Below are 25,851 nucleotides of genomic sequence, written 5' to 3'. Positions count from 1 at the left end.
AATAAAATGGAGTAGAGTCTGAATTTATTTCAAAATAAGATTATATTTTTCCCACTGAAAAATTACTTCTATTTTAGTTTAGATTTCATGCATAAGTAACAAAAAGGCTAACCCCTGTATTTTATCTAAATTAATCTTCTTTTTACATATCTACAACAATTTAACGTAATGTATACAAAGAATTATGTAATATAAACACAAAAATATGCACAACAGAATATGGCTTCAAGACTGTCAGTTAGGGCTAATCCACTCTACAAGTGAATCTAGAGTTTTTGAAATTCAGTAAACATTTTCACTCAAGTATTTGTTTTATCTTTTCACTAAATGTCAGTGTACCTTCACAGGAGGCCTGGTTCCTTCCTCTACCCTCAGTTCTCTGAGTTCCTTAGCCAGAGCACTTAAGTCCTTTAGCACGGGGAAAAGCAGAGACAGACGAAGCCTTTTAGTGCATTGTTTGTTTCTCATTAATCAAAGCCTAGAGAAAGAGGATAATTCACATAAAAGGGTAAAGGATTCAGTACCATGATATGAGGACAATTAATGTGACGAAGCCCATACACAGCTAGGGCTGAAAACGTGTGAACAAGAGTGCTGATTTGACTGATTCTAGTTTAGATGACCAATTTCACAACAACTTTTATAAAGATATCAATCAGCACTTTTATTCGCTCACATGTAAATATTGACAAAAGCCATAATAATAAGAAAAAAACAGCAGTTTCAAGGCTGATATCCAACAAAAGGGCTGCATCTCTCGGATTCTCTCTACCCCCCATCCACATGCCAACACCCCCCAAGCAAACCGGACCAAATCATGCAAACGGAGATGAGGAGGACCATCACACACAGTGGGCTTACCAGCTCCTCCTGACAAGTTACCACGACAACAAAGAAACAGGAAAAAAATAAAATCAAATTTAGAGGATTTTCAGGGGCTTGGTTGCTTATCTTTTGCTCACGTTTCTCCCTTACACACATCAACATAAACCATGCAGGTTTGCAAATAGCTCAAGGATTCATCCACATACTCTCTCCTGGTATGTGTGTCAGCGCACACATGCACCAGCATTGCCAAAGCACCCCGGATTTTAAGAGTTGGAGGGAGAACAGTTGACTTCTTTTAAGACCAACTAACTTCACCATGCTAGGATAAGAAGAGGAGCTTTTATTGAGGCTAAGGATAAAACAGGAAAAAAAAGAAGAGATGGGGGCATGGTCATCACTAACCTCATCTATGGCTTTCTTATAACTCTGAAGAATGGGAGGAAATACAGGAGCAGAGACAGAAAGATAGAGCAGGTGAATAGTAGAAAAAAAGAGGAGGAGAAGAGAAAAAGCATCCCAGAGAAGAGCTAGAGTTGCTGTGTCCATCTGCGCTCCAGGACTTACTGCAGGTCTGCTGGGTCTGGCTGATTCACGACCATCATCCTGTTTGGGTTTAACCTCCTCGTTGGCAGTAGGTGGAGTTCCAACTGCCTGGGTCTGGCCTATGAAACAAAAAAAATGCTGAGCCTTAAAAAATGGTTTACATTAAAGGAGGTTTTTCAGAAAAAAATTACAACAGGAAGAAATAATCAGGGGAAAAAACAAAGAAACATTGCATGGTTAGCTGCATGGTTAGCGAGAAACAGAAAAGGATCACTTTTGAGTTTCTGCATATAGCAGCTTTCTTCACACCTATATTCCCAAAAAAATTATGTTTGTGAAATATACTAATAGACGTCCTGTTGATATTTTTTTCTTCTGGTAACCTTGAGCTTCCTGGATGCTTCTCTTATTGCCCTGCTAATTATTTTAGGGGTTTACAAGGTTTCCAACCCAGTGATCTATTTCTGTCACTGGGCTTGCTAAACAAAACTTGATGCACCAAAAATGTCCAACTATTGTAGAAGTTATATGTATATATTAATAGTATAATGGTAGACAAAAAAAAAGTTTGGTACATATTTGGCACACTTTAATCAAAAGGAAAAAAAAAAACTATATATGACATTTTAAAGCTTCAGTCAGATTTTTTATTCAACTCCAAAAATATATTTAATTTGATCATTTTCTAAAACTTAAAAACATGGAAACTATAGAACTGACCAATTGAGTTAGATTTATTTCTTATTTTTGTAAATTGTAAAGCAGTGTGGGCAGGCAAAGCCACTCCAAAATTGTCAATGTTGGTGCTTAGAAATTCTAGAATATAAGCTAGAACCAAAGTTAACAAGTTAAATAAAAAAGGTAAAAAGCTAAATGAAAAAGTTAAAAAGTTAAATTAGGTGGGATTGTGCATACTGTGCCTTTACTAGTCTTCTAACCCTATGTTTGACACTTCCTCTTTTCTCGCTTACTCGTTTCCTGTCCTGTTTCTCTCAACAGGCTGCAAGTAACAGGACACATCAGACATGCTCATTGCAACTGCAACCAAGAATATCATCCAGAAAGCCTCTGAAGCCATTTAAGAGTAAATGGATGTTTTCACTCTCCTCCGTTTGTGTTTTAACCAAAAGTTTCAGGCACATTTTAAAATGGATTTGTGCATGTATGCTTTTCCATCTATTAAATACCTCTCCTCTCTGATGAGCCTCCCTGAGATGATGGAGAGGAGGAGGATGAGGAGTTAGAGGAAGTTCTTTGTAGTATGGCATCGAGGGAGAGCTCAGAACGTCTCAAATCTGGATTACTGGAACAAAAAAAAAAGCTGTTATTTTACTTTGTTTAGACTTCACAGGCAAATGGGTAAATAGAACAGAAGAGCATTGAAAGAAAACAGTAGCTCCTTTTCAAATTACAGTTAAATCTAAATTAAAATATAAGCCTAATACACAAAGGAGTACACTCAGTAAATACTTTTAAGGTAGTTGTTGCTTTGGTCTTTACCTGGCTCGTATGAGCTGAGAACCTGTGCGAGGGCCCTGAACCACACCGCCATTAGGGGAATTCTTTCTAACGAGGGCTGGAGATATGGAGGTTGTCCTCTGGGGGACCTGGCCATAAAAATTAAAAATAAAAATCACTTGAAACAATTGATCTTCTTCTGGAGAGAAATTCCGGTATTTACGTAATTTAGCACTTTCACAATTTATTGTATTGTGACAAGAAAATCCACTGTGTTTTAATGTATCTCAATTTGATATGACAGACTGACACAAAGTAGCACATCATCACTGATGATGATAGAATCTTTGACGGACAAAAGCTGAAAAATTGTGCTGTTTATTTTTATTTAACCTCCATAATTCAAAACTTAAACTTCACTGACTGAGCTGCAAGTGTGCATTGGTTACATGTCTACCAGCTCTTTACATCGTCCTGTTGCTGCAAACACATTTTCACCTTAGGTGGTGTGTGGGCTCTATTTACCAAATAAACTAAATATCTCTAAAGGCAACTTGCTTAGCTGCATTTTGCAAGAAAATGGAGCTGAATATAAATACCTGAAAAGTTATTTAAGCTAATTTTGGAGAAAGAAAAAAGGAAACAACGGATCAGTTCTCTTATTCTAATAATAATTCAGTACTTTGTGTTGGTCTGCAAGAGTATTTTTTAAGTGGGCCACAGAGCCAGAGGGCCTGTTAAGGTGGCACTAGAAAACAAGGAGGGGGCCCAGCAGCATCATATAAGAAAGAAACAACTATAACAAAACAATCTTTTATTTGCACCCTGCAAAAAATTGTACAGCTTTTGTGCATGTCTAGGCACAAACATCTAAAACTGAATTCAATTTAGTAGGGTGGGAGCTCATCTAATATGCCAATCATTCATAAAATGCTGAAGCTGAAATAAAAAAAAAATATGAAAATGGTGTACAGGATCTGTATTTGTCAGTTTCTATACATACTGCTGTAATCTATGGGGCAAAACAGAAAACAAATGGCATAAAGGATCTTCAAGCATAAAAAAAATAATAATTAGATTATAAGTAGAATAACAAAAAAAATTATTTAAATATATTCATATTTAACGAAGTCAAATGCAAAAATGGAATCAGTCATTTCCAATCTTTAGTAAATAAAAGTAGCCAACCCTGGGGGGCATATCCTCCTCCCTCAGCCAGGCAGTCCTATCCCGATCTCTTTCCTCCCTGCCGCTGATGTGCTGTGAGAGACTTGCAGTTTCAGAATTGGGGTCTGAATTCTGACGGGGCATTTCAGGCTTTGGTGATGCCACGCCAACCCCCTCACTCAGAGCCAAGCCCGTCTGGTCTTGCAGAGAAGGAGAGCCGGACATGGAGCTGGAGTGGGTCTTCACGGGAATGAGATGGGCCATCTGAGATGAAGGCTATGGGTGGATGGCAGATGGTAAACATTTAGGACATAAGAAGTTAAATAAGTGGATGAAAGAAAGGCAAGATTAAGAGAGGATTGCAACATAATATAAGACAGAAAGTTTGAAAATGGATAGAAATGGTTTTGAATAGTTATGAAAAAAAAGAAAAGAGGGGATATAGAAAGAGACAAACATTAGACAAATAATCACCTAATTATAAGTTACGGTAAGCTATTGCATAAAAGGATGCAAAAGGAAGCAAGGCCTTTAATTATTTCTGTGGAGACACATCAAACATTTGCATTGACTATTTCTCCCCACGCACACCAAGTCACACACACCTGTGGTTCAATGGAGCGGTGGATGGGAGGGGTGCGGGTGGGCTGCATGCCTCCGCTGCTGAACGACTCGGAGCGGGGAGGAAGGGAAGGGTCGGAGATGCGGTGGGACGCTTTGTGCTGCAGTGCTGGCGAGCTCTGCCTGTTCATCTTAGATCGCTCCTCCACCTGAGACAGGCCACATACTACAGTCACTCACAGCACAGTCAATCCCCACGCTTCACCCACTGCTTTTAATCACCCTCCTGTCACCACCACTCCCCATGCACCATCTATATGAGCCACAAGACAGTCTTAAAATCCTACAGTTGCAAGGGACAGCAGCCAGGGGGTGTAGATGTCTGTCACATCATAAACAAACTAGAATTTCCTGTTGACAACACTCATACTGTGCTTCCCGAGGATTCTTTGGAAGGTTTTTTTTTTCTTGCTGTAACATGTCTTAACGTCTTGCCAATTATAGCATATTTGAATCTGATCCAGACTTCCACAGAAACACTTATGAAATGTTACATAACATCTAAACTGATGTAGGGAGGAGTAACAATGTATAACCTGAGCTTGTGTTTCAATCAAAACCAAAAGCTAAAGCCAATATTTTCCAAGTCAAATTGCATTTTACTTTTTTGTCCCCTAAGACAGTTGTTCGGGTGGGCAGCTTTCTCAGATCTCAAATCTAAAGTTAAAAACTCATCAAGTTTTATGTTATGGTACGGAAGCATAACAACTATAATTTATTCTTTTTATGCTAACATTGTTTTAAAACTACAAACAGGAAATTATAAGAGCAGGCTTTTTGCTAGGAATATCTCAGAGGGTGCAAACCTTGGTGTATCATATTTTTAGGGGGGGTGGAGGGTATCCTTCCCATTAAATTTTTGAAATTCTCTGAACTGCTATTTCCTGCATTTTGAGTTAGAATGCTGCTATCTTTTTGTGTTTGTTATAATACTATGTTGACCCATACTATGGTAAGTGTGTGCTTGACTAAACAATCAGAAAGTGTAATGCTACGCTCACACCACACATGCTTTCAGCATCAAAAAAGTGCCTGCTGCTTTGATGCTTTTACACATTAAGGTCAGATGCACCTCAAGTTAATCTTTGATGCATCTGATGCATCTGCGGCTTCTGCTGCTCCTGTGTTCAATGGCAGAGAGTAGCTTTGCTATATTTGATTTGATAAGTGGGTAAAAAATAGTTTTAATATATTTTTATGCGAGAAAGTCAACCTCAAAACATCGTCTCTGCATTCAATTCATCAAAATTATGATCCTGCCTTAAAATATTATTTCACTGACAGAGGCGTTCAGACCCCGGCTGCGCGCTTTTACTGGGAATCCCCAGCAGCAGCTGTATCAGGCCCCCTCTTGGGAGATTTTATGACGTATGGAAGTAGATGTTAGTGTTTTTCAGCTATATGATACAAATTGCAAGCACCAGCATTAATATCGAACATATTATGCCGGCAGGTTTCGAGATTTTAAAGTATTTTAAGCATTGATAAACAGTTTCAGTGGATTACATCCGAAAAACAGGGTGTACAACGTGAAATCCGTTAAGTAAAGGGCGCACAATGTACGGCCGTACGCATTGTTAGGTAAAAGCCTGTATAAGTCTGTATGAGCCATATCAAGTAGTCGACTGCAGGCTAGCTATTCAAACATATATATTTGACCAATAGACTAGATAATACATGGTTAAGTATTGCATTTGTTGTACAAATTAGAGAGCAGACTGGCTAAATGGGACAATATTCTTTGATGTAAGCACATTTTTTAAACTCTGAAATTATTTAAAATGGGGTATATTCAAAAGATTTGCTGACGTTTATTTATAATACCACAAAACCCTCATAGCGGGCATTTTATAATTCAACAACAATGTCATAAGTCATTCACAATTTAAATCTGGTTGAATTTCTCCCAAAAGTAAAAGATATTAAACGAAAAGATGAGAAAACTGTCTATATATAGAAATCTTAAATTTTTTTCAAATATTGGCTTTGCCTCAGATTATCCATAAACAAATCAAGGCTGCAAGAGTCTTGTCCAGAATAGAAACTGAGGACTAAAAGAGTCTTGTGGCTGTAGGCATAGGTCAGTAATGATTCCTAATCTCCTTTTGCCAGTTCATATTCAAAGAACAATAAAGAATTTTAAATGTGTTGTTCACACATGCAAATCCATTTGTTAGTACTCAAGTATCCAAGACTGGTAAGTGTCTGGTGTTTCATACAAAAAAAAAAAGAAAGAAAAAACGGATATTTTTAGACTCACTACATATCTTTATTAAAAAGGCAGAAAGCACCTTTCAGCACGGAAATCAGATTAACAGATTATCTGCTGTGTTGCAAGAGAAGTCACCAGAGAAAACTCCCAGCTGCCAAAATCCCACCCCAATCTACTCAACATCAGGTTAAAGGGTGAATCCTGGCTCAGCAGGGCATAGCTTCAAAACTTTCAAGGTACACATGTAAATGTGGTGAAATCTATTCTGTCGTTCTGAATCCACATATGGTTAGAGTTCAAGAGGTTTGTCTATGATTAGTAGCTGTTTTTAATATTCATGTATATTTTTTTCCTATAGCTTAAAGCTACAACCATTTAACTTCAATGTATTTCATTGGCATTAAATGTCAGCAACAAAATGTGAAAACTGTGGCCCTGCTTTGTATCCAGACTCCATTATTTTTTTAAACGTATTTAAAAAAACTCCAATGCAATTACTGCAAAGGTCACTGAGCCATAAAATACACCTATGTGTAACTTAATCTCAGTCTAAATGAGGCAGTTCTGTAAGTTAAGAAAATAATATGTTAAGCTTTATCCCATGAAGAACTGTTTAAGCACAGGGGAGCTAGTCAGAGCTGATGGGAGCATGGATGGAGCTAAAGGACAATCAAGGATACAAAAAGGTTTCAACTAGCTCAATTGCTACAATAAAAATAAAAAACTAAGTAATATTTAGGTTTGTTTATATATATATATATATATATATATATATATATATATATATATATATATACATTCATACATACTAGGGGTGGAACGGTTCACAAAATCCACGGTTCGGTTCGGTTCACGGTTTCGTGGTCACGGTTTTCGGTTCGGTTCGGTATATGTTTATTGCTACACTGAAAAATAAAAAAATTTATAAAAATTATAAAAAATTAATGACATTTTTTTTTATGAAATTAATGAAAAAAAATCCCAAAAAATTATTGAATTTTAATTATTTTTAATGATTCGCGGAAACCATGGATCATTTCCGCATGTTTTGCTGCTTTAAATTTAATCATCTCACGCATGCCCTCTACGATCTCCAAGGAACTCAGAGCGGAGCGGATGGGAGCCACAGTGGAGGCTGTAGGCTTTGCTTCGTGCAGGCGGTCTGGAGCGCAGCGGAGCGCTGATGGAGTATGTGGGATTTCGGGGTTAGAATGACATGTTGCTGTTAGCATAAACAAAACGTGTTGCACAACTGTTGCACTTTTATCCACAACTTTCTTTCCGCCGTCATCGTAGGTCACTCTAAATGCAAAGTGGTCCCATACAGCAGACCTATAAAGTGCTGCTGGCACGTCTTCCAACTCCTGTTCTTTCCCACTCGCCCTACCCACACAATTCTCCACAACAACTGATTTTTTTCTGCTACACCCGGCTACGCTGCTTCGCTTCTTCTTCTTCTTCTTGTTTACAACTGGTTGTTGGCTTTGGTCGCAGTACCGCCACCTTCTGATCTGGAGTGTAATTGCTTCGCCTATGAGAAAAAGGAGCAGCGCATGAACCGAACACAGCACACGCAAACCGAACCATTCCATCCCTATATTTCCTGAAAGCGCGCACCTGCGCGATTCCGACGCTACGGAAGCCGGCAGACCAAACCAGCGCATTCAGCTCGGCAAAGAACTCATGCCTGAAGTCCTCAGACATTTTTCTTTCATTGTTTCTTTCTTTGCACAGGTAAACGGCACATTTCTTCTTCTACGCTTGCATTATCGGCAGAGCAGACGCTGAATGCGCACTTTCATCTGGTTTGGTCTGCCGGCTTCCGTAGCGTCGTGATCGCGCATGTGCGCGCTTTCAGGAAATCCTATACACTACTGTTTATGTTTTAAAAACATTCTAAATGACTTTGTTTCGAGTAAATTCTGGATGCTACCCACTCAGGAAACTTGGAATACATTGGACGAGCAGTATGGAGGAATATTGAAACGTTTTTGTGGACTTTTATGGACCTTTCTGCCTCGGGCGCTGGGCACCTCCATTATTTGAATGTCAGCAGACAGCAAGAAGCCTCCCAGATCTCCAGATGCATTTGAGATATCAAAAAAGTACTCCAGGGTGTTGTTCAGCATGGGGGTGAGTAGAAAATGAAGGCTAATCATGTTTTGGGTGTACTATTCCTTTAAGATTAATAGTAAAACCAAACATCAATGATCTTCCTGTTCACCACTATCATACATTTTATGTGTGTTCAGGTTTTATAAAATCAAAATAAAATACATTGAAGTTTGAGGTCATAAACTGACAAAATTTGAACAATTTGAAGTTCTGAAAATATCTTTTGAAAGAATTTATGCCAAACTGTGACATCTTTCAAGCCAGTATGAGAAAGATGACTACAAGGAAGTAAAGTAAAAAATACACTCTGCCAAGTCAAGACAGAAAAGCTGCCCAACATGAAGTTAGCTGCTTGAGTGACAAGGTAATACCATACTGATGATGCAATAAACATTCAACAATGCACAAAAATCAAAAACTTAATAAAGGAAGATGATCAAAAGATGATCTGTGAAAGAAGTTAGCAGTTAAGGTTAGTAAAGTTTGACTTCCCTATAAGAAACAGAAAAACTGCGGTTAGTAAAAGAAGAAAGAAAGCTTTTGGGTAGCCCTGCTGAAACATTTACCACCCAAAAACATTCTTCCTTCTATAAAAATAACTAATCCGGAGGAGTATTAATTGTGGCGCATCTGTAACTGCATTAGAGGCACCAAGAAGGGACAAAGAACAGGATTGTGAAAGATCCTTTGTGACTATTTGATTTTAGCAGAGGAAATCCACCACCGCTTCACCTGCACCAGTCACCAAGAGGGAATCAGATCAAGTGCTTTACTGACCTAAAGTCAAACTGGGATGGGTTGGATTTCCTGCTGACATCACATCATATGTGTATGGGGGTGGATCACTGCAGGCAATGTTGAAGATGGGGTGGGGTGGGGTGGGGTAGTGTAAAGGGGCTTATGGAGTCAGGTATAAAAGGTATTCGGGGATCGGTCTGTGTCAGCCTGCATTTTAACATCTGCATCTTGTCTTTAAAGTTTAAAGCTTTAGAATATATTTATATAAAATATATACAGCTAATTTACATGACTTTACAGAAGGGTAAGCATAAGAGAATTTGGTGAGCGCATTTTTTAACATTATCCCATATTTCAGACAATGGATTTCAGACAATGTTTTTCAGACATTTGAGTTTCAAGTAAAGACAGAGGATGTATCTAAAAATGTTACACGTAGTGTAAAAAATACACGACTTACTAAAATAACTAAAATTACAAATCTGTATGTGCATGTGTTTATTTATGTTGTCATATGTACATGTGTTTTGGAGCAAGGTCAAAAACTCTGCTCTCATTGTCCTTTTTTAGTTCAAAACCTAGAAGGGAAACCCAAAGAAAAACTTTGGGGAATTGCGTTTGGGAGAACGGTTACCACCTGAAGGACCTGCAATGATGTTTGTGTCCAGATGTATTTTGTTGGGCCCAAAGTCTATGGGTGAGGAACTCCTTGAGTGGGCTTTTGGGGTTGTGGGTGATTGTAAAGGGGAGATGGATTGAGATCTGCGAGGAGGAAGACCCAGCCAAGAACTTGCCAATTTTGGTGAAGAGACTTGTAATTGCTCAGTGGAGCGAGAACGAGTCAGATGATTGTTTAAGATTGAGAACTGTTCAGGGAGTCTGAGATGATTGCTGCTGATATATTCAGGGTAGTAGGGGTTTCCTAGATTTGGAGAGCTACTTGCAGGGTAAGAGAGAGAAAGGGGATCTATTTCTAGACTATTTTGGGACTGCAAGCGACCTCTAAGGTTCTCATGGCTGGCAGAGGACTTCAGATTACTAGCTAAATAGCTTGAAGTGAAATCCTGACTTGGTCTCAAATGTTGTTGGTTAGGAGAGACATCCCCCCACTGTGAAGAACCTAAGAAAGTCCCAGATGCATTTGTCAGGCGTGGAGGGTTCAGATTATTATTAGGTTCTACCTCTACCTCTATTCTACGGCAAGGTGAGTGAGACCGCCCAATAGCTGAGGGACTAACCGATAGGCGCATCTTAGCAGATGAGCCAGACTGTGGAGTCTGGGCCTGTCCTGAAGCCTGGAGATGAGGTTGAAGTACTTTAGCCTGTGATCTTGCAGAACTACCCTTATCCTTTGATGCCTTCTTGACTCCTTCTATCTTATGCCCAAGGGGACCTTTGCCAGAATTGTTTTGCATTTGGATCTTGCCCTTGTTCTGCTCTGGGATGTACTTATCTTGGGGTGTCAAGTAATCTGGGGAAATGCAAATTTCGGGGACTTTGTTTGTGACTCCTTGGAGTGGTTTTTCAGATATCTGAAGTTCTCTAGCGGATTGAGACCTATGTGCTTTCTGAGGAACCTTGTTTTCTCTAGAGGTTGGACTTTTAATGGCTTGTGCAGGCAATTTACCAAGAGCATTTGGCCGCTTCTGGACCTAGGAGTCAAAGTCAAAGTCAGAAGACAGTAAGTAGAAGTGCAACAAGCATCATTATAATATATTCGTTTTTTCATTAGAGGAATCTCTTGCATAAATCATTATCCTATCTTATTTGGTAAACAAAAGAAGAATCCTGCCTTGCTGGTTTCCACTTACCTCCTTAGCCCAGGCAGGCTTGTCATTAGGATTACTGGCATCCTTGAAGTGGTAAAGCTGTTTCTTCTCCGCTTGCCTTCCCTCCTGCTGCTGTTGTTGCTGTTGGTGTAGAGACACCAGGTAGGCTCTCTCCTGCTGGAGCTTCATCTGTAGAAGTTCTGCCTGCCGCTGCTCCGCGATCTGTTTACGCTTGTACTCCTAGAAAGAGAAAAGAAGAAAGAAGAATGAAAGGGATGATGTGCTGGTAATAGGCTAAAAGACAATGCGGTGTAAAATTCTACATTTCTGACGAGAACACAGGAGATAAAGAGCAGCACATAGCAATCACTAAAGCAGGTCAAAGTTAACATGGTGACATGGAGCCTTAGTCTTTACAGTTGCTGTCAGAAGTTTAAATATCCTCCTTAATCCGAAAAATCTCAATATATTGAACCAAAACAGGTTGCATCAAACATGAAGGTGCGACAATCATTCTGAGTATCTGTTTGCCCGCAAGTGCATTGGAGCACTGGCTGAATTAATAAAAGAATGCCTGCCCCTAATTTGTTATAACTTGCTTCAAATCAGCGGCTGAGTAGGCATTTGTCCTCCTGCAGGCAGATACTAAGACTGTGAAATTCAAATAACTCAAATAGAGCGTTGTCTCATTACGTACAGTAGACAAACTGAAACATTCCTCTTATATATTTACAGTTTATCTCTGTGTACTACATGGAAAGTCTAAGCTGATGTCTGCAAAATGTTATTATGGGAAAATTAAAAGAGCAAAGTCTCTTGATTCTGGATGGTTGATAAATAAATAAATACAACTGGACAATGGTACAGCAAAAAAAATCATCCGAACACATGCATTTAATCTAACAGGTTAAAGAACAGCCCTAGCCCCAAACCTATATAGAAATAATGGGTGATGTTTTAAATCAAGGTCCAGCAATAAGGTTTATGAACCTTTGTTCACAATTTGTTTTGCAGCTGTTGATAAAGAAGTGTGATTTCTTAGTGGGGAATGTGGAGATATAAATATAAATCCAAATAAATGTAAATACTATATATATATATATATATATATACACACATATATAAATATAAATGTATATAATGTATAAATATATATATATTGTATATATACTTGCTTTTAATCTGTTTTTGTGGTCCAATTGTTTTATTTGTTTTATAAATATTTTGTGTTTTATTCTTCTTTTATTTTTCTTTTACTTTGAATTGTCCATGTTCTGAATTGCGCAATACAGGCCTTGCCTTGCTTTAAAACATGAATGAACTGATTTAGATTTTAAAAAGTTTAAAGTAATTCAGCTTTACGCATTCATTTTTTTTTATTTTAAAGCACACTAACTTTGTCTTTAAACTGTATGTATGTACATAGTGTGTAGTGATAGATAAGTCTTGATAGTTTTGTTTATTTAAGAAGTTGACAATAATGTTTTTTACAGTTTATAATAATGGGTTAAATATAACCCAGATAAGCAAACAACTCAGTGATTAATGGTGAAACAGAAGGACGCCTGAGGGTTGAGAGTGTAGAGAGAATAAAAGGTGAGATTCTGGTGCATGGGATCAGTTTTGGCTCAAGACTTTTAAGCTGTTATTTCCTAAAGAATACAGAATAATCAATATAACTTAAATAAAGCTAAGAGTGTTTAAACAGTAAATTACATAATTTAAAACATCAGTCTTCAATTATCTGTTTGTTCCTTAGAGATCCAAATAACTTTTTACACCTCAACATGTAATAACCGATTCCATAACTCCAAAAGCTAAAATTCCATCGGCTTTTCCACACATTTGCAGTTACGAAGTTGAAAGGCTCAGAGGGGGATTCAGCTGTCCCTCAGGTGCATGCAGCAGGGATGGGGACCACACGCCACAGATGAGGAGCAGTGAGGAGAGACTGTAGTTTACCAGTAATAAAGCCTGTTCCTGTAGGAGCTGCTGCTGGAGAATCTCTAACTGCCTCTGTTCCTCCTCCAGCTGTCTACGAATATATTCCTGAGCAGCATGTTGACAAAGGGAGAAAAACAGAAAGAGAAAATCTGAAAAAACCCTCACAAACAGATAGAGAAGGAAAGACTGAGAGAGAAAGGAAAAAAAGAACAGATAATGTCCTCAGGTGCCGGCTGAGATAAACAAGTGAAACTAGATGAAGCAAGGAAGAAGCCTTGAAAAACCTGCAATAAAACCAAAAAAGTAAAGAGGAAGACAGATAATAGAAGATATATTTTCAAATCAGAAGGAAAGCGTAAGATTGGCAATAAAAAATTCATATGCAGTAGAAAAACAGAAATGGATAAATGAAGTTTGCAGAAAGGACAGGTGTTGTATTTAATAAGCTTATATGCAGTACCTAGCAAAAGTATTCAAACATATTTATATAATCAACCAAAGTTGTTACTACTACAACTTTATGTGATAGATCAAAGCAAAGCAATGACAAATTGTAAACCTAATATTTTACTGATCAACTGAAAGTGAGGAATTTCAAAAGACTTGCATGCATTTGGATTCAGCTCCTTTTAATGTTTTTTTTTTTTTCATTAAATTTGATCAAAACATTTGGCCTCTCTGACTGAGTGGCAAGGAAGAAAGACACTCTCCTATTTATGCGTTTGCCACAATCTACACAGGAGACACAGCAAACATGGAAAAGAAGATGCTCTGGTTTGATGACAACAAAATAAAACTCTGCCCGATATGCAACAAAGTATTTAAGAAAGAAAACAGACCCCAAAGATCAGTCTAAACACATGATCAACACGATGAACGCCTCATATCTTTCATTTCTCAGGCCAGGCTAGGTCAGACCAAGCCAGGATAACAGTCATGTAAGATGGGAGGATGTACACAATTTACCCAAGGCAATCCTGGAAAAAGCCAATTGGAAATCAGTCGATACTTTCAGATTTCACCATGGGTTCACATTCCCTTCCCTTCCTAACCCTAAACATGCACCTAGAGCTACAATGGTTTTAGATCAGATAACATTTATTTTCAAATATCCCAGTTAAAGTCAAGGCCTAAATGCAGCTAAGTATCATTTTCCCATATGATCTCTTTAGTTGTAAAATATAATGTGCAAACATTTCAATCTCTGCAAACCTTGTAGAAAAACATCACAAAAATGTGCAGCTATAACTCAAGTGTAAGGCGGATCTACACAGTGAGACTAGGGAACTGAATAAAAAAGTATACCCACTTTTTAAAATATTTTTTGTAAGGTATGATATAGCTCATTACATTAGCCCCTTTACAGTTTATTGCTACCACCAAACGATGACATATATTACAGTTAATGCTTAACATGGCATAACATAACTGCAATGGTTGAAACAATTTGACTCAGACACATTTGTGCAAACTGTTGCATTTCCTCCAATATCAGCATGACGACACTCTGACCCTCCACAACTTCTTACCTAACCAAAACAATAAGTTTTAAACTCAGCTAACATGGCAATTCAATGCAGAAGAAAACCATCTTTGACCACCAAACACAAAGATATTGCTTTAATCTACTCTCTACAAATAGGGCAAAAAAATGAATTCCAAATGATGCCATGCAACATCTGATGTCTTTATCTCATCCTAAACAGTGAATAAATAGGATAAAAAAAAGCAGTGTGCCACCCTAATCAATTATCAGTTTCATCATAAAGACATTTTATGGCTAACGAGGCTAATAATAAAGATTATGGTGGAGCCAGACTAAAGCTAACAATTAGAGCAGAAAAAAGTTGGAATCCAGTGCAACCGACACGCTGCTGTAATTCATCTTTAAAGAAGATGAAGAAAAAGATTGAACCTGCAGGACTGCTTTATACAGTACATTTCAAATTTTAGAATCACAAGTCTTCCAAAATACTATTGGTTTTCTATAGCAGATTTATGAGGGGTAAAGATCTCTGCATTGGAATGAATAATACCAGTCTTTACATTATTGATACATAAAAACTCTAGCCAAAAATTTTTTAATCCATCAAAGGGGCTAACTGAGATTCAAAAAAATAAATGAATGAATCGAAATATGAACCTGTTCTCTGGCAGCTTGCCTCCTCTCCTCCTCCCTGCGGATCTTCTCCATTTCCTCAAAGCGGCGTTTCTCCTGCTGCTTCCTCAGCTCATGCTCTCTCTTCTGTTGCTGTTGAAACAGAGATCCACGTAAGGGTTTAGAAACTCAAAATAATGACCTAAGTGACTGAGGAAGGAAGGAAGGAAGGAAGGAAGGAAGGAAGGAAGGAAGGAAGGAAGGAAGGAAGGAAGGAAGGAAGGAAGGAAGGAAGGTTAGCTTAGCTGCGTGTTGGGAGGCAAACCCTGGTGAAATCAACAGAGAGCAAAAAGGCTATGAGTTCAGTATTTAGCGGCCATAATCCTGCTCTCTGGAACTAAAGGGCAGACGTGGGGGAAAAGACTGTCTGTGCCTTTTTATTCTTTTTTTCCTTACCAAAATGGGCTAATTTGCAAGTTTTTACACTCAGGATGAGAATAAATGACTTTATTTCAAGCACTTCAGCTTGAGAGATTAAAGAAATAAATCATTTTTGCAGCAGAAAAATTTAATCAATTTGTCCTCTTGTTCTGGTCCGTCTTACCTCTTCCAACCGCCTCCTCTGCTCCTTCTGCTCTTCAATGCGCTTCTGTCTCTCAGCCAGCAGCAATCGTTTGTGCTCATCGTTCTGCTTCTGCTCCAGCTGCTGCCGCCGCTGTGCCTCCGAGCGCTCCTTGTTGGCCTGCTGAAGGCGCAAGAAATCTCGCCTCAGAGTTGACTCCCCCGGGACGTTGATGATGGAGCTAAGAAGGCAGTCAAATTTCAAGTCAGTAAAAAGAGATGCTGAATGTGTTGTGGGTAAAAATGCACAGATGGTTTTGTAAAACAGTGGATTTGTGGAAAAGGCTGACCTTGGTTCACCCTTTTCCCTTTCTTCATCTTCCTCTTCGCTGCCACTGTACTCATACTCTGTCTCATCTTATGAGGAAAAAAAGGAGGGAGCAGGAATAAAATATTGATAACTACATTACTTTCTCTTTTACTTAATAAACAACATATTTCTTCATCTTAACAGGATTTTCTTTATGTAAAACACATTGAAACAACATTGGGTATGACAAGGCATTACATAAACTAGATTAAATTAAAATATACAAATTAAATAAAAATTAAATTTACAGAAGAGCCACACAAAGAACATATTTGTTGAAAGTAAACTAAAATAAGTTCCATAAACAGTTTGCAGTCCAATCTGTTGAAAACCAAAAAAGCTGGTCAGAAAAGTTGGCCGGAGTCAAGGGGAAGATATTTAATGCTAAGGAAAATTATTTTACTGTAATGAACATTTAGAGACTGTAAAGAGTTGAAAAATAGAAGTTCAATGCAGAAAAAGTTGTATTTTAGAAAAAAAAATTTTTTGGATAAAGTTTGAGATTCCGCTAACCAGAGCTATCTCTATAGTTTTGCTTCTATAGGCCTAAAATGCTGGAGGACATAGGGACCCCTTTTTCATCATTCTGCTTCATTCTATCCTTATTCTCCCCTTTTGCAGTATTTGTTAGTTCAATCTATAACGTTATGCTCTCTGCTTTTTCTTCATCTGGTCTGTTCCTGTGTGGTTGTTACACCATCTTGGAGAGAAATATCAGCCATGCTGCTGCCATCAACACCTCTGTTATAGGCATTGGAGTTTGGCCTGTTTTTCAGTGGAACTAGTTGATAGTTGCCTTTAGTGTCTCTGCTTCTTTCTGTATCTCTGCTTCTGTCTTCTTGAACCCCTGTCGGCCTCGGCAGATGGGGGCTCAGACTGAACCTGGTTCTGCTGGAGGTTCTTCCTGTTAAAAGGGAGATTTTTTTCTCCACTGTCACCGCAAGCATGTTTGGTGTGAGGGATTGCCTTCGAATCAATGAGTCAATGCAATCAAATGGTTTTCATTATATAGAAAACTTTGAATCAATTTGACTGTATAATCTGGTTGAAATGTCTCTGTAGAGTGCCTTGAGATGACATGTGTTTTGAATTGGAGCTAGATAAATAAACCAAATTTAATTGAGCTATTTTAAATCAAAAGAATAACAAAAACATTTCGTTTCCAGATGTGTAAAGCTGGTAGAGATACATGTCTTGAGTATTGAGATAATAATATAATTAACATTCAAGTTCATAGGTGTGCGATACTTTGTGATGCTCCAAAGCAAACCAATATAGACAGGTTGACTTTTTCGATCGTAATGTAAAGAGTCGTTGAAAATACCAAGGAATTTAAAATCCTTTGGAAGAAACTATAAGTAAGTGAGAAAAGCTAATAACCAACAGAGAGGAAAACCATTTTGTTTCGTGTCATAAATGTTCCACATGAATTACCCCTGCTCATTATCGACATTGGAATTCACACATCCTGGTTCGTCCAAGGCATTTTCTTTGAGCGGCTTTGAATAAAATTGCAAATTGCAGTTTTACCGGGTGTAGTGAGGTGGAGAACATTAGCTCGAGAGCTCTTTTAGTGAAAAGGCATTTAAAGCCATAAAGGCTGAAGAAAGTGGCAAGCTCTTCCTCACACAGATCAACAGATCAAGCTGCAGAAATGTGCTGTCTTCACAGTGACAGGACGGTTTTATACAGCCTCCCAGTGACATGTCCCCCCTTGGATCAGTTAAGGTGGTGTTTTTTCCCTACAGTACAATGAGGTTCTGTCTATCCTCATCATGATGTCTTTGTGTCAAGCAAGCTTCTTAAAGAGGTCTATCACTTTTATTTTTTGGAGCAAACCAAGAATGAGAGAGCTTTGTTTAAAAACTATAAATTGTCTTCTAAAGAACACCTTGTAACACGCAGCAGGCTTTGGTTTATTATCCTCCTGAAATGTATTTCCTTTTGGCAACGCCTCTGCATACTGGCAGAACGACTGTCAAAAAACAACAACACAAAAAACTGGCATTCGAAGCAACATATAAAAAATACTTCTTGCAATTACCCATGCAGGTTTTTGTCCATCTCATATCAAAATGTAGGTCGAAATTAAGCAAAATGCTTGCCTTAGTGGGTTTCTTTTTTAGGTGTAATGACGTGAATAAAATCCTGTGTTATACAGTCTACTTATCTACTTTAATATCATCTGGGATTAAAAATAACAACTATGGGCACATGTTGGAATCTTTTCTATGTTTTTATAATGCACACAAGTCTAAAAGTCTTTAGATTTTCCCACTAATTTTTCTAAAATCCAAATTGTTTAGATTTTACATATTTAGGTTTTTTTTCCTAGACTTTAGCTACAAATATCACAACCGCTCAGAGAACACATGGTAGCAAAATCTAAAGATTACTTTAAACTAGGACTGGACGATAAACCAGATTTTTACCGTTACCATCATTCACTACAATAACCGGCGCAAATTTTCCCATGTCGGTAAATTTGGTAAATAGGTCGGTGAATAATTCTGCTGTTTTGCCTGTGTGCACTGGTGGCTGGTATTTCTTTCCCCTTCAAGACACTGCAGCAAGTGGGGAATTACATGACTCCACCTATCCAGTCAGAAGCTTAAACAAAGAGAATGGTGTATCTGCCCAGCGAAGAAGCGTCTAACACAGCTGTAAACTAAATTACATCAATTAATCCTGGGGAGCCGTGCAAGAGTAGCGATGAAGCTGGCAGACTTGTTTTGAGTAAAGGTGTGCGAGTTAAAACGATGCACTTTGTTCTCAGTGAACGCTCAGTTCGGTGGCACCAAAATTACGCCATAGATGTTAAGCAAAAGAACACAAAATACAATTTGCTGGAAAACTGTCTGGACTACCCACAGTAACAAATCCAACCTTCACCAGCTACAGCACAAACACGCTGTTGAGTTTACAGATGTGCACAAGGCTCCATTACCTTTGGGAAAAAATATTTGCAAGAGAGGTAACATTTTTTTCCGGTTCAATGAGACATTGCTGAATGTCTAAATTTAAATGGGTACAGAAGTTTAATATTTAACTAAAAGTAATATGTAATGTGATTTATTCAATAAAATAAAATATAAATAGATTAGTTGTATTTCCTGCACATGCCTTTATTTCTGATAGGGGAGTCGAAGCATTTATTGTGCATTTATGGTTATCGAGGTATTTATAGTGAAATTGATTTGAGGTCATATCGCCCAGCCCTACTTAAAACCTTACTTTGTCTCTAAGCTTGGGCTTGGATTCTGAAAAAAACAACAATACTGGACTTTGAATAAATGAAGCAGAATAACATTATAGCTCACTCATATATTTTTATCAGAACTTTGCCAGTTCTGATATTAATACAGTCAAAAATCTAGAATGAAATAATGTCAAAAGGCTGCTGATAGCTTCAGAAATATGTAGTTTATCAATTGCTAAGAAAAATGTATCTAAGCATTTGTGAAAAATCAACACCTAGCCCATCTTTTACAGGCCGTTTTTATCAGACCTCGTGTAATCAATTCAGAATAATGTTTCAGATGCATAATCTAAGGAGCCAAATGACCTTTATATTTATGCTGAAGATGCCTGCAATCAGTTTTCAAACAAAGCTGTAATATTCTTCTCACTATCAGCCACTAACTACTTTATGAAACATCTTAAAATCAATTCCCAAGCTGAAACAGCAGTCTCTCCTCACCCCTCTCTCCTCTCTTCTTCTTCGTGCGGTCGATGTGGTCCTTCAGCTGGATGCGCAGGTGTCTCTCATTGGGAAGCTCTGCGATAAAGGCATGGGAGAGGAGTTGCTCTGTGCTGGGCCTCTGGGTGTGGTTCTTCACCAGAGTGCTTTCAATAAATGACTGGAACTTCCGTGACCTAAAATCCAACATGTATAAATCTGAGAGTGAGTAAAAACCCCTTTTTTAGAGCAGCAAGGCTAACTGCATTGTATGCATAAACTAGTAAATGGATTTGCTTTGGTAAATGTCACAATTCATACTCACCACTTCTTTGATTTGAGTCTGGGAGCTGGATTACGTGGAATGAGGAAAAGTGCTCTCATCGGGTGCATATCACACAGCGCTAAACATTGGATTACATATAAGGGAAAGTGAGCATGACTTGCTGAAATTTGATTAAAACTGATATCTTGATGCATACAAGCTAACGATACATTAAGAGTTCCCTCATTTTAATAAATCACACAACTGTTTACTGACTTTAAATCAAATAAAGAACTTATGTCGTTCCAAACTGTATGTATGTATGTAATACAATCATTTAGTTTTAAATTTCTTTACAACTTTTAGACAGTCGACCATTTCTACTCTGTTTTAATGGCAGAGTAAATAATTCTCCAAAGCATTTATAATCACATCAACATGTGACTAATGGCATATGTTAGGCCAGGATACACAAGGAGGTGCATTGACAATAGAAATTTCCCAAACAATACCTTTTTTAAATTACTGGTGTAAAAAAATACTGTTTCTAGTAACAACAAATGGTTAATAGCATTTCATGTCTGCCAGGTCTCCAGATAATCTGCCTAAAGACTAAAACTATATTTGAAAAAAATGAAAGAAAAAAAAGCTAAATGTTCTTAAGAACTTGATATTCATTCTGATACATATTTTAAATTTCTCTCATTATGTATGCCAAATTAAGTAATTGTTCCGTAATTTATTCCCAACAGATTTTGGTAATTAAAAACGTAGTAAATCATGAGTGTATGAAATACAGAAGTATATTATAAAAAAGGTGGCTTAAATGCTCATGCTTCTGTTCTATATTTTCCTGTGTGTTGGTTTACGAATCTAAATCCAAATAATAAATAAATCATATTTTAAGTTCTATTATAATCACATAGTTGTGGTTAAACATTTACATAACCTTCCATTAAAGACAGAAAAAAATCAGCTGCCAGTAGAATAAATTACAGTTGTCAAAATTATTAAATTAAAATGTAAAAAAATGGAAATCAGGACATTGATTTTGAATCTGAAGTGCAAACGACATCAACAAATCTTTAAACACAACTACAATTTGAAAAAAAAACATCAAAATGTTTTTGTAAATGTTGTGTTTTTGCAAATAATGTGTTTTTGAATTTGTAGTTGTGTTCAAAGATTTGTTAATGTGTTTGGACATTAGGGCCAACGTATTTATAACCGCATTGGCACGTAAACAGGAGGGAAATAACGTGAAAATACGAACCCTGCATCAGACTGCCATCAGTTCATCAATTCAGCTGAGCAAAGTGTTGCCAAATCAGTGACTTTGTAGCTATATTTAGCAACATTTCAGACTTTTTTCTTTTAAACAACTAGCAACAAAACCTAGCAACTACTTCCTGTCTTGTAGGAGACTTTAGTGACAAAACATGCACCGATCTGAGTTTAGTGTCTTCATTGACGAGTGAGCGAGCGAGCCCCTCTGTTTCTGCACCCAGAGGAAGAAGAGCGACTCTCTTGTTTCCCCACTGAACATCATCCACACATTACAGTAGCAAAGCTTCCACTAATCCCCCCAAATAAAAAAGTGGGATGTAAATATAATATTTCATGTTTTTTTGTCTTTGAACCTATAGATCCTCCCTGCATTTAATTCATACACACCTCATCCACTATGTACCTCTACTTACTGCCTTTAAGCTTAATCTTATAACATAAAATTTATTTAGTCTCAGTTCAGCAACACTAGAAATTGTTTTATAAAGTTGATCTTGAATTTTAAATGTAAATGGAGATTTTTTTATCACTTTCTGTCTTGATAATGCTGATGTACCAATTATGCAATTACTTCATTACTACTGGGCATAACGTTTATAAAAATCCTGGTGAGAACCCTTCAATGTAGACCAGTCCTTCAAAGACCTCAAAAATTATTAAGGCTGGAAGTGACCAGCTGTGAATTGGGACAGTCTTTCCTTCAGCAGTTCTGCGCTCTCAGCTCAGGGTAACTGGGGTGTGGTGCTGACGGCATGAAGCACAGACCTATGAAGACTAATCATGATCCTTTTTCACATAATTTAGTCTGATATCAGGCATATTGTTCACAAAATATTCAGCAATACTTCTGTATTTTTTTTTTTTTTAAGAAATTCAAAATGAACATTTTGTTTAACCAAACAATCATTTAGTACATTTTTATTTATTATTCCTTTTTTGTATTATTTGAATTTCTAGTGCATTTTCTTTAATGGGAGGATATTTAATATTTTAAGCACAACTTTATATAATACTACAGCAGTTCATGTATAAAAATCCCTTTATATTTGAGGAGAAGTGAGTAATAATTGTTGTTTTTTTTTCTTTTATAAAGAGAACAACTAGCTCCTTTCAAATATGTTCATTTCATGCTACTACTCTGCATACTGCCATTATCTTTAGAACCAAAAGTTTTCCTGGAAGAAACTGTTTTGTGCAGAATATCTACTGTGAAGATAAACAGATCTTATCTTCAATGACTAAGTTATTTATTGGGGCCAAAATGTCATGTCTGGGCCATCCCTAATCTTCACCACACTAAGCAAATGCTGTCTGCAATATCCACCCCTGTGTATGAGTGCCCTTTAAGAATGAGATCATAAATAAAAAACAGATAGAACAGACATCATCCCAGAAATCCGACATCTAATGCTTTATCTTAGTCTTTTCCATCAATAGTTTTATGCGTTTGAACAACAATCCATCTCTTGATTAAACAAAAAACTACTGAAGCTGTAAGCAAATAACAGCAGCAGACATGATGGGTATTAATCAGATACTTACGTGGTGCTCCCTCAGCCATTTCTATTGCTGTGATTCCCAGAGACCATAAATCACTCTGCAATGAATCAAGAAGAAATACTCAATGCTTTCTTCTTCTTCTTTTCTTTTTTTTTTTTTTTGCACTCCTTACGTAAAATATACATTTCAAAAAGTAATTAGAAAAAAAAACAGAGTGGAGGATTTACCTTGCAGTCATAGGTGGCTTCAGGGTTTTCATCACAGGCAATAACCTCTGGCGCCATCCAGTATGGTGTCCCAATAAATGTGTTCCTTTTTCCCACTGTTCTGTCCATCTGGGCAGAAACTCCAAAGTCCACTACAAACACACAAACAAACTCAATGCAAGATTCCAAATCTCTCTGCAGAACACAACCAGCAATATGTCAGCAAATCTAAAAATAAACCAAAGATAAATAAATAACTCTTCCTCTGAACCATGTGGGAAAAGGCAGAGAGATTCCCTTCTTTAGAATTTTGCATCTTGAGCAGCACAGCGACCACAAACAGCTGGTAGCATAAAAGCAGAACTAAGAGCCACTAAATGACACAACCATGAAACCTCATGCACCCCCTACACATATCCACATACCAAAAAGCTGTTTTATAAAGTAGGGGTTGACTAGCTCACCTAGTTTGACCTCTGCATTCTCTGTCAGCAGCACGTTCTGTCCTTTGATGTCTCTGTGTATGACCTTGTGCTGATGGAGATGAGCTAGACCCTGCAGACAAAGACAGATATGAGCCATACAGGAAACTGAGCCAAGCTGTGATTATCATTCAAGAAAGAGCTCAGAGCTAAACAGGAAAGAGTCCTTCAGTAGCAGCTTCTGTGATGCCACTGAGCAGCTGATCTGGACCTCTGACCTGCTGGTGATTGTAAAGAGAAATAGTGTATGTGTCAGGGATATGTGTCAATATGTCTCAAACGAAGGAAAAATAAATACATTTAAATAAACTGTAGAAAGAGGGAAAAATTTGAAGGGCTCAGTCATCCTTTCTAGCAAAATATTCACACACCTTGAACATTTTCGCCTTTTTGTCATGTTATGACCACTACAGTACAATGTGGTTTAGTTGGATCTTGTGATAGACAAACACAAAGTTGTGCATATTTGTGGGAGGAAAGCAATATATACATTTAGGCTTCATAAAATTAGCAGAGAACATTTCCATCAGCTCTTTAGTCTTACTGTAGTTTCTTAACTAAGGTAAAACATCTTTGCAGCTTTGAATTTGATATTCTAGTACATAAAAAAAGAAAACCGTCTTGTTTTGGCTTTGATTTAATTAAGGGTCACAGTCCTGTTGGAGAGCAAACCTCTGCCTCTGTCTTTTGCAGCTTTCAACATGTTTCTACTCTGAATTGCCCTGAAATCTCCACAAGTTGTCAAAAAATTTACAACCAATTCTGATATTGTTGAGAAAAAAAAAAAAAACATGAATTTCTTCACCATATTTCAAACAAGAGATGGTGGATTAAGGTTAATCGACATTTTTTTGTTTGTTTGTTTGTTTTTCTGCCGCCTTAAGATTTATTTAGGTAGGACAAAAACACCTGGTCTGGTCTCATCTGACCACCTTTTTCCACATTGCCATGTTGCAAATAAGAGGACATAAACTAAACACAAGGAGGCATAATTTGTTTTTATGCTTCCCTGCAGACCAAATGACTGAAAATATTTTATTCTATTTTATGAACCTCTGTAGTCAGGGAACACTTATTCTGTATTTTTAAATCAGTTTTGAGGAGTTATAGCTGTTTTTATTTCTTTTTATATTTGTATTTTTCCTTCTAGAATGCTTACTGTTTTGTTTAAGGTAGACAATTTTAAGATCTGTCCAGGGACAACAGATGAAAAATAGCCTTTTGGCAAATTCTAGTGCATTTGCAGGAATGCTTTTTAATGTACACTGTACCTGTCAAATAAAAAAAATAAATTAAATTAAAATGCATGGTCAACATGTATTTTATTTGTTTATGTTTTCGTGCCCTCACACGTAAGTTGTTTGGCTTTTTAATTCTTTGTGCATTTAAATATTACTCCAACTCATTCCAAATTCTAAGAATAAAAAAAAATGCTAAAACACAATTTTCTGCCACTTTAAAATGATCTGCTACTTTACTTTGGTCAAATTTGAAAACAAGTTCAAGGGATTTGAAGACTTTCATACAAGCCTACAGGAAGCAAAAAGCATCAGTGGCAGTGGATGCGCAGGGTATGATAACAGCTGATGGAACATTTGTCACCAATGCACCCCAGTGCACTACATATGAAGCCATAGTGATAAGACCTTTGATAAGATATAGGAGATAATGAACAATTTCCTTAGAGTTCATGTTACCAGAGATATGATAGAGTGCTTGACAGTGACTGAAATTTGAGAACAACTACATTATAAAATAACACTGATTCTTCCCAAGGTAGAGAAAGGTGCTTGTTTATAACTCAGAAAAAACAATATGATGTGATTTGGATCTCGGAGCTCACCCTGAGGATCTCTCTGCAGATGTAAGCATTCCAGTCCTCTTTCAGCGAGTTTCCTTTGGTGTTCTTGATCAAGTCTGTCACCGAGCCAGCGCCACAGAACTCCATAACCAACTACAGGTAAACACACAAAGCAATGTTTTTTTTTTTCACATGTTTGCTCCACAG

At 37.4% G+C, this 25,851-nt stretch overlaps 1 protein-coding gene across 9 annotated transcripts in view; it reads right to left on the bottom strand.

The window, feature by feature from the left end:
• LOC107085122 (TRAF2 and NCK-interacting protein kinase-like) overlaps positions 1-25,851 on the bottom strand; it is a 46,020-nt gene that overhangs the window by 15,366 nt on the left and 4,803 nt on the right. For 2 of the 9 annotated variants that reach the window (XM_015375283.1, XM_015375284.1), the window contains exons 3-22: positions 25,687-25,797; positions 23,826-23,916; positions 23,383-23,513; positions 23,198-23,252; positions 20,429-20,507; positions 20,125-20,300; positions 16,405-16,471; positions 16,098-16,296; positions 15,539-15,646; positions 13,414-13,500; positions 11,494-11,691; positions 10,921-11,334; positions 4,602-4,766; positions 4,018-4,272; positions 2,872-2,978; positions 2,559-2,674; positions 1,393-1,490; positions 1,231-1,254; positions 862-870; positions 340-408 (exon numbers count right to left, since the gene is read on the bottom strand). In XM_015375283.1, coding sequence (XP_015230769.1) covers positions 340-408; positions 862-870; positions 1,231-1,254; positions 1,393-1,490; positions 2,559-2,674; positions 2,872-2,978; positions 4,018-4,272; positions 4,602-4,766; positions 10,921-11,334; positions 11,494-11,691; positions 13,414-13,500; positions 15,539-15,646; positions 16,098-16,296; positions 16,405-16,471; positions 20,125-20,300; positions 20,429-20,507; positions 23,198-23,252; positions 23,383-23,513; positions 23,826-23,916; positions 25,687-25,797 — 2,559 coding nt within the window. The remainder of the gene's footprint in view (positions 1-339; positions 409-861; positions 871-1,230; positions 1,255-1,392; positions 1,491-2,558; positions 2,675-2,871; positions 2,979-4,017; positions 4,273-4,601; positions 4,767-10,920; positions 11,335-11,493; positions 11,692-13,413; positions 13,501-15,538; positions 15,647-16,097; positions 16,297-16,404; positions 16,472-20,124; positions 20,301-20,428; positions 20,508-23,197; positions 23,253-23,382; positions 23,514-23,825; positions 23,917-25,686; positions 25,798-25,851) is intronic. The other 7 variants (XM_015375286.1, XM_015375287.1, XM_015375285.1 and 4 more) reach the window with 6 other exon arrangements.

Source organism: Cyprinodon variegatus, unplaced genomic scaffold, assembly GCF_000732505.1.
Source record: "Cyprinodon variegatus isolate N-32 unplaced genomic scaffold, C_variegatus-1.0 Scaffold116, whole genome shotgun sequence".
Taxonomy (NCBI): Eukaryota; Metazoa; Chordata; class Actinopteri; order Cyprinodontiformes; family Cyprinodontidae; genus Cyprinodon; species Cyprinodon variegatus.
The sequence above is the reverse complement of the archived record's forward strand: the minus strand, read 5'-3'. Positions and strand labels throughout refer to the sequence as shown.